Source organism: Rutidosis leptorrhynchoides, chromosome 2, assembly GCF_046630445.1.
Source record: "Rutidosis leptorrhynchoides isolate AG116_Rl617_1_P2 chromosome 2, CSIRO_AGI_Rlap_v1, whole genome shotgun sequence".
Taxonomy (NCBI): domain Eukaryota; kingdom Viridiplantae; phylum Streptophyta; class Magnoliopsida; order Asterales; family Asteraceae; genus Rutidosis; species Rutidosis leptorrhynchoides.
The window spans coordinates 452,291,008-452,300,467 of NC_092334.1; the positions used below are offsets into that span (position 1 = coordinate 452,291,008).

At 37.6% G+C, this 9,460-nt stretch overlaps 1 protein-coding gene across 1 annotated transcript; it reads right to left on the reverse strand.

Annotated features, from left to right (window-relative positions):
- Positions 1 to 969: 969 nt before the first annotated feature.
- LOC139894500 (protein MODIFIER OF SNC1 1) lies at positions 970 to 9,167 on the reverse strand. The gene is made up of 11 exons (XM_071877826.1): positions 8,926 to 9,167; positions 7,023 to 7,090; positions 6,536 to 6,616; positions 6,409 to 6,453; positions 5,949 to 6,300; positions 5,736 to 5,835; positions 5,055 to 5,132; positions 3,704 to 4,937; positions 3,433 to 3,616; positions 1,272 to 3,315; positions 970 to 1,194 (listed from the first exon to the last, which is right to left on the reverse strand). The coding sequence occupies exons 2-10, from the start codon at positions 7,052 to 7,054 to the stop codon at positions 1,354 to 1,356; spliced, it is 4,068 nt and encodes a 1,355-aa protein (XP_071733927.1). The 5' UTR covers positions 7,055 to 7,090; positions 8,926 to 9,167; the 3' UTR covers positions 970 to 1,194; positions 1,272 to 1,353.
- Positions 9,168 to 9,460: the final 293 nt, after the last annotated feature.

The following is a 9,460-nucleotide window of genomic DNA, read 5'->3' on the forward strand; positions in this document are numbered from 1 at the left end:
CATTCGGATAAAGAATAATGGACAATAAAATTGAAACGGAGAAAATAATAATCTAATTACTAATTTACTACTCTTTCTGTCCCAGCTCAATTGTTATGTTTTCACTATTAAGGTCTTTTCTTTCTAACCGTTGACTTTAGATATTTTTTATTTGTTGTCATCTTTGTTTTTTTTTGTACTTGGTCTCTTAACTGGCTTGGTGTTTATATAGAGCTAATTTGTTAATTTTATTTTTATTTTTTATTTTTTTAAAAACAAGGTAGTTTCCATTAATGAAAATATAGTACAACAAGCATCACAAAAGTAGCAAAATAATCACAGCTACGTACAGTGACGGAACTTCAACTCGACCACAGAAGTGTAAATTAGTAACAGGAGGGGTAAACACTTAAAAAATCCTTATTTTTTTAGTATTTTTTTATTTATTTTTTTAGTGTAAATTTTTCTAATAATAATTATTAATCAATAATAATATACGAGTAATATTAATAATTCATCCATCCCAAATATATTGTCCCCATATAAACAAACACGCAGTTTTAAAAAATAATGTAACATGTACTTGCTGTTTATTTTTCATTCTGTTTATTTTTCAGTCTTACCGCTTAAGTTTTTCGTGTCATATTTGTATTATATATAATTAAATGAAATTTAATTATATATCAAGTGTGATTCTCAAATTGATGCTAATTGGTCAAGAGTTTAAGACCACGCTGAAAATGTTGTGCGACCATACCCCACCCCCATGCTTCATGTAGCCATACTGAGAGAGACATCAAAGCTACACATGATTCAATGTCAAGGATCTGTCCAAACTACTTAATGAACATACCAAACTAAACCTAAGCCATGGCAAATATTGAACAAAACATACCTACCCAACAAAGTAAAGAAATCTTGCTACCAAATACCAAGCCAACTCCTATTTTTCCACTTATACCAATATTAGGGCAAATAAGAACGGGCTCATCTCGACAACAATTCACCAAATAAATTCCACAATGAATCTAGACTCGATTATACCATCAAGAACACAATTACATCTTTTTTTAACATAAAAAGCACAGGAAAAAAAGAAAAAAAGAAAAAAAACGCCACGTCCAAACTTCTCGTGTCAACCTCGATGAAAACCCAACATTTTGCATTGATTACTATTTGCCCTAAATAAGCTGACTCCATCCCGGCTCAAACTGCCTGCCACAAAAATCACAAAACTAAGAAGCCAATACTTAGCTACCAAATTATAAACAATTACAGCCTATAAACCATACCTGACAACTGCTATCAATTTTCTGACCAAAAAAAGTTGAATGAAACTCATCTCAATTTTCTTCAATCATTCATAAACGGATACTATTGTGGCCCATTAAAGTTGCCCCCACCTCTTCTGGGATGACCTGAACCCGAACCCCTCTCTTTGTACCTCAAACCGGCATTACCAAACCCATCTGCAGGTGCATCATGAGTGCTAGTATTGTTTGATCCAACTGGTTGGTACTCATAATGCAGATTCTGTCTCGGTCTTTCTCGGTTAATATTTGCATTATTCTGATTATGCTTTCTTCTATCATCTTGACCAACAGAATGGTTGTTTTGACCTCCTCCTCCAAACTTCCTAAAACCTATTGAACCATGCTGCTGCTGCTGCTCATCAAATGAGGCTTCATCTTCAATCGAAGAGTGAGACTGTTGTCTAATTGAACCCGGTCTTCTCTCTTTCCTAATCTCTTGATGACCCTCATGTGGTGCTCCTCTACCATTCTTATATTCAGCATCTTCAGGTTGAACCCTTTTGACATCATTTTGACCCCCACCAGACCAGCCAGCCCTATATCCTTGAGGTTTGGGTTGCCAACGATTCTCTTTGGAAGAAGTGGGCCTGTTGTCGATTTCTGCACCACTAATATCCTTGTAGTCAAAATTGTTACTTTTCATCATGCTCTTTTGGCCCTTGTAAGCTGATCTTTTCCCTTTCCCGCCATCATCTTTCACACCAGATGTTACAGGTATAACTTCAGTTGGTGGATATTCATCAGGCATACACCACCCATCAGACGGGTCCCATTCATGCATAACCTTCGTTTCATTTGGGACAGGGTGCGGAGCCTCAGGCTGGCTCACAGACTTGTGACTATTTTTCTTTGCATCCTGTTGAAAACCCTGATCACGATGCAAATGGGGCCCACGTTGCTTCCATGCTCCATGGGGTTTCATCACTTTATTTTGTTTATTATCGCCATTCTTGGACTCCACAGTAGGCCCTACATTCGCAGATACAGGGATTGCTGGTTGAGAACTCAAATCTTCTCTATCTGTTGGATCTTTTGATGCTGATGGGTTAATACTTTCCTGCTGAGCGAGCTCTTTAGCCACTGACTTAGGAACATATCTTTCCATTTCCGCCCTTTTGCTCTTGAAATTAGTCTGACCAGAGTTAATGCTCTTATCTGGCAACGGCACATCATCCTGCACGGCTTTCTGACTGTATTCATCTCCCTGCTCTTCTTTGTTCGGAGCCCGCACAGGGGCCCACACAGCAACATCACCAACATGGAATCTGTCAGCTGGTCTATTAGGTTGTGGGTTTCTCGGCATCCTCCTTGTTTGCTGAGGTTTATACTGGTTAGGTACTCGATCATGTGCTTCCTCCATACTAGACTGTGCAGCCTTCTTCGCAATATCACCTTCTATTGACGCAGACACATCATCAACTTTATGCTTATTCTTGCTACTCTTGTTATTTTTCTTCCTCTGCTGTGTTGATTCAGACGATATATTTGAACTGTTTTCTTGATGTGGTACAGATTCAACTGATACAGTCACATTAGTAGAACTGTTTATAACTGCAACTGCCTGAACTTTATGTGCTTCACCCGAACTCTCTACCATATGAACACTCTGTTTTTGTTTATGACTAGCACGTTTTTGTTTATGACTAGCACGTTCTGTATCATTTGCATTAGTGACACTTTGATTGGAGAGTAAAGGCTGGTCAATGAGTCCTTGTTGACTTTTCTCCGTAGTCGGGGCAACTGCTTGAGCTTTTGTATCCAAACCGGAACTTGGTGGGTCAGGTTTGCTATCATCGATAATTGGTCCAGTTGGTTTTGAGAACACGTCCATGTCTTCCTGTTCTGAAACATTAGTTGCAGTTTTTTCTGCAGTCTGAGTTGTACCATCTGATGCTGCTTGTGTGCGTTTATTTAACTCTTCCAATTTTGCATTAGCCTTTGCTTTCTGTTCTTTTGTTCTTTCTTCCTCTTCCTTCTGTAATTGAATTGTACGCTGTTTCGCCAACTCTCTCATCTTATCACGCTGATGATGCGAATATATACATATATACGCATACAGATAAAAGAAAGATGCATCACAAATGTTAAGCCACATTATAAGATGAAAAAATTAACGAAAAGATGAATGTGTGCAGGTTACCTGTGCTTGGCCATCCTCAGGATCAACCATAGCATTCGAAGATTCAAGGCCTCCAACAGAAACTGAAGAAGCGACCTCTGAAGCTATATTTGAAGGTTTCTTTCGCCACCCGTCAGTATCTTGATTGATTATTCTTCCTTTGTTCTGATGATCAGCTCGAACTCGAACTCCGTGATGCGATTGTCTGAAAATCCGGGTATTTGTAGTTAGAGGTATAATAGAAAAAATGTCAAATATACAGGCATGACATCAGATAACACAAATCATCAACCTTGAGAATGATGACACATTGACAGTGGTGGATTTAGAGATGTTGAGATCTTCAGTGTCGGAAATGGTTCCAAAAGCAATTGTGGGGTTGTCATTAGAATGAACTAATAACCTATTCTTGTGTTCCGCATCCCCTCGAACATCAGAAGCACGTACTTTCGCATTCAAATCTTCAATCTTTTGTATCAAGCTTGGATCTTTTTGGTTGCCTGGAATCTCGAGAGGTGTATCCGGATATAATGGTTTATTTCCCCAACTCTCGGTGGACGATCTAGACTTGTGTGGTGGACCCTCAGATGAATGCACGGTCAAAGAGTCAGAGGAATAACCTTGGTTGCTTAAATTTCTTCTTGAAGGCATATCTTCGTTCCTTCTAATGTCTGTTCCCCGCTCATTCTTATGGAATGATGGTCTTGTCTGGTCACTGTTGTCTAAATTCTGCTCCCAGTTGTCTCCTTCCATGTTCATATCCCTTTCATTTTCACGTTTTCTAAGAACTTTGTATGGTCCACGAGATTCCTCAGGTGGAACAGAATCTAACTGATCTGAAACAACCATATTTCCACCAGGCCCACGCACACTACCTCTGAAGTGAGGATCATGAAACTCTGAAGGGTTTTGAGGAGGGCCCATGTTGTAAACAGGTGGTCCATGTGGCCCAGGTGGTGCAGGTGGCCCATGTGGCCCAGATGGGCCAGGTGGCCCAGATGGGCCAGGTGGTCCAGGTGGCATTCCCATAAACTGGAAATCGCGGTCATTAGGATTGTAGCCCATCGGAGGACCATAATAACCGTCATAAGGCACTGGACCAGGGTAATAACCGGGTCTCATTGGCATATTTGGGCGCATAAAAGGTTCAGGCATCTGTGGCCTGTAAAAATCTCCATTTCTTGGATGGTGGCCTCTTGGACCAGGCCCCGGTGGAGGACCTGATTGTGGATTTGATAAATTAGGGGGGATCTGAGGGCGATAGTAAGGATAAGGTTCCATTGGATACCCACCATGAGGAACAGGGGGATACGGTGGACCTGCAGGTGGTGGTCCTCTATACCAACCACCACCAGGTGGTGCATTCATTGGTGGGCCACGCCAGGCATCAAAATGTGGTGGGGGAACATTAGGATTGATGTATTGTTGTGGTTCACCCGGTTGCCACTTGTCACTAGGACGACCCCCATCTTCATAATGTGGAGAACCATCTCTTGTCCAAGTCTCAACAGTCCCACTCTTGTGATCTGCACTCGAAAATACATAAGCACACTTTTTAAATCCAAGGATGTTATAAAGTATAATCTAATCTAATTTCAGTAACTTATGTAAAGATCAAGGTGGTAAACAAAAACACAAATCACCTTGAGCCATCATATTTCTGTCTTTAACAGGTGCAGTCCTGCCAGAGGCTGAGCCAGGGCGTACATGAGAACCATGATCTGTCACAAATGCATATCGAGATTCAGTACGATGCACTTACTAAAAAATACTGCAAACACAACAAATAAGCACGTACCAAATAATGCAGCAACTAATATCGTCATAATGGGTTCTTAATATACATCTAGAATGACCTCAGGCCATTGATATTGTATTTCAGACTTTAAAGCAACATGTTTTAGCCTCTTCGTTGTTTTAATTATCTTAGTCTATCTTAATATTCTCTCTCTTACTCCTGAACTTATCAATCTTTTCTTTTATATTCACCCACCCACTTCAACTAGCAAATGATACTATTTTTTCATTTTCCTATTTTTACTGTTAACGTGTAAACATTATATCATAGGAATAGAAAATGGTCCTGTTTGTCCTGTTTCCTCTTTCTCCTTGGACTGTCTTATGATTCTTTGTTTATAATTGTTCAATCCATACACTACGGTACAATAGAATATGTTGCAAAAGACGCATTAAAGAAGCGCCAACAACTATTTTGATAAGTCGCCACTCATTATTCATAAGATAAATTGATAATCAATCCATAAGCATGGAAAATAATACACTCAGCAATTGTTAAATATTGTACAGTAATATGTAAAGTATACCATGTGGGTCACTGCTCTTTTCAGTATTATCTTTTTCTGAACCCAATGTTGGAAAATCCCCAGAACTCAGAGAGAAATCATTAGCTTTGGAAGGTAAAGTCTGCAAATAAAGGTCAGCTGATTGAATAAAACAAATATGAAAGCAAAAATAACACACATGAAAAGAGTATATGAACATATATGTTAGCATAATAAATCAAGCTAATGACTTACAAGCTTATCAGCAGTACCATTAGGACCCCAGGCCGAGTTATCATATGCAGGCTCAGCAAAACGAGATAACTGTGAACTACCTGGTCTTGTCTCTGCACTGAGTGGCCGTGAAGACGCTAGTGATGTCTGGTTTGATGTCAATACCCCAGAAGCTGATGAAGGTCTAGAATTTGGGCCCCACGTAGTAGGTGAAGGCTCGTGTCTATCACTACCAGCAGTAGATGGTCGACTAAGGCCTCCGCCCGATGAAGGACGACCACCGGTGCTGACATCAGCATTTGGAGATACTGCAGATGAACCCCAAGGATTTGAGGTTGATGAAGATGGTCGACTGCCCCAGCTGAGACTACCCCTATTAGTAACAAACATGGCTATCAATTGACACATTGTTTAAGGATAAAGGTAGCATAGAAAAAGTATATGTGAACACAAGGCCTTTGGTTGAGTAAGCAGTACTCACTTGGGAACAATTTCCACATTTGGATCCAGACCATGATTTTCTAACCTTAAAACAGCAGCAAAAATATATATAAGAATGTTACTTACAAAAATTTCAAAACATTTTATCAAAATATGTAAAATCATACTTTTGGCTAGGTAAATTGATAGGTTTAGGCACCGCAACTTTGCCCAAGACAGTCATGCCACCTCTTCTTGCAGAGGCCCACCTAAACAGAAAACGTAAGAAGATTAACATATAATCTCGACCATACTTGTAATTAAAAAGATCCAAGAAAATTCAGCCTAAAATTTAGATTTTCCATCAATCCTAGAAATCTAATTGTGTTTTAACATATTAACCGTTACGCCATACCATGACTAGTTCATATTCATAACTTTATTACATGTTAATTATCAAATTGTCTTATAATGCGAGCGATCATGTCCACCAAATGCTTTTCAATTGCCTATAGTAACCATCACTATAACTATTGAACATTTTACTTGAATATATAGAACATATCATAAAAAGTAAAAGAAATATATAAACCAATACTCGCTCTGCCATATACGCTTCATAAAATTAAATGTACTGACAGCATATCATTGATGCATATAAGTAAAGAACTATACCTCCGTTCTCCAGCCAACATACTTGATGTCATTGTTCAAACGCAGTCCCAAGATCATCCAATAGATATCTAGAAAACCTCAAAATGAGATCAAAAAGTTGCAGGAGGAAATCAGAAAGCCGCTTGAAAATTAATCTCTTACTATAAAAGCAGAGATTGTGGTTAAAATGACATCAAAAGATTATTATTATTATTATTGTTATACCATATTACCATTAAGAGCTGGCGATTTTATGTAGCTATGGAAGAAGAGACAATAATATATGTGAATTAGAACATCAATAACATATTAAAAGATGAGGAAAAACCTCCAAGAGAATTATGTAAACTAAACACCGTCAATACTAATTGACCCAACACTCCTGGCTATCTCCTATATAAAGTATGTCTAGGAAGCTAACCATTTGTGATTTGGTGGACATTAATGAATTATTTTCAATAGTTTGTGTCCATAAAACCATTCCACCATGCAAAAGTAATAAAATAGTTTGTCTTCAGTTTTAAGATGAGCACTAGAATTGCAGACAAATATCATTATCGCAAGGCCCTTTCCAATGATAAATAGTGGAAAATGGTCTAGTCTTACTTCATATACAAGCAAATAACACGAAATATCCCAAAATCAAAGGATCCACCTATTAGAGAAAAAAAGCATGATGGATAAAATTCTATATATTTACATTGTTGACGTCTTCAGATTGATATGCATACGTAAAGAATTGTGTTAATTAAAGTAGTAACCGGAGAGGTATTATTGATACGATTGTTGAACATGTCCATGAGGTAGGATTGACAAAATGTGTCGTGTGACACTAGTAGTGGCTCTAAGATAACTTATTGGGATACCAATTAGAAACGATACCGTCATTAGCAATTTGTAGGTACATAAAAAAATTTGAAGACACTAATATAGATTGATTATATGGTTAATAATACAGAAAAACAAGCGAATAAAAAAAGACACCTTGTAGTTGGCCACTCTCTAAAGACACGTGATATACATGATGTCACTCTATAAAACACATGAAATTAATGGAGACACTATTTTACCAAACGTGATGACTCATTTTAAGCTCATCCCAATAGGTAGCTTAAAAGCAGATATAGTTATGCATGTATTGTAATCTACCATATATAAAAATATATACACATCGTGGGGTTCATAATAAGTTTTTGAAATACAAACCTAGTGCTTATCCTATAGATAACCTAATGCGTAAGCTTCAGCAAATAGTACATCATAAAGCCTCCCCAATCCAATGGATGTTACTTGTAACTTTTTGATGCCAAATTCAACTCAAAATAGTAAAAAACATGATGCTAACATCTATATTACAGCTAACCAAAGCTTCACACTTTTGATCAAAAGCATCTTAACTAACTGGTCACACTAACTTAAGCCTTACAGGAGCAAAAACATACCATTCTCTGATTTGGAAAGCATAACCAAAAGTATCAATATTCTACACTCAGCACTTAACAAGGTGAACTCGCAGTGTATATGATTCAACATGAGCTCAAAGACATAATACGTGCTTCCCCAAGCTACTCACATGTACAATTTTCGACATAATACGTGCTTCAGCAACATCAGTACACCTCTAGTTTAAAGCATGTAATATCGAATATATGTAATATCAATATCAACACTAAACACAAATTTTCATCTGCACGTATGTAGTGTCTCAACCTAACGTCCACATATAAAGACACGCACATATATATTTAAAAAAAAAAAAAGTAGTTCCTGTAACGAAACCATTAGTAGACCTGCAGAGCGTTTAGAACCCTAACTTTCAATTACTGTATATTCAAAATAACTGACAAGCGGCAATTGAACTAATTGAATTTGAATTGATAATAACATAAAATCGTAAATATATAGAGAGAGAAAAAATGCTCACCGAAGATAGATAAGTAAATATAGATGAAGATGGAAATATAATATATACGAATTCGGATCTAAAAGTAGGAGTCGGATCTACGAAATCTGAAAGCGGTAGCAGTAAAGAGCAAAAGGATGATTTAGGCGGAGAGAGGAGGGAGAGGATGGCGTTAGGTTTTCCGATGATGGTTTGCAATTGTGAAAGTGATGAGAATGGGGGAATCGAAGAGGTTCGAGAGTGTGGTTTGGGTGGGTCGAGTAACAGAAAAAGGGTAAGCCCAAATTAAAAGTGGATTTGGATACTGTCAAGGTTTTGTATGTCAGCCAATGGATTTTATGTTTTGCATTTTGACAAATGGTTAGAATCACGTAATTAAACTACGTGGTTGACGACTAGGACTCTAATGTTTATTTTATCTTTTTTATATCTAATAACAAAAACTAAAATGACCCCACAATTAATCTTAGCCACCCATTAAAATAACCATCTTTAATCTTAACCTTTGATTCTTTCTAATGACCTCATAATCCCAAGCTTTAATTATTTGATTACA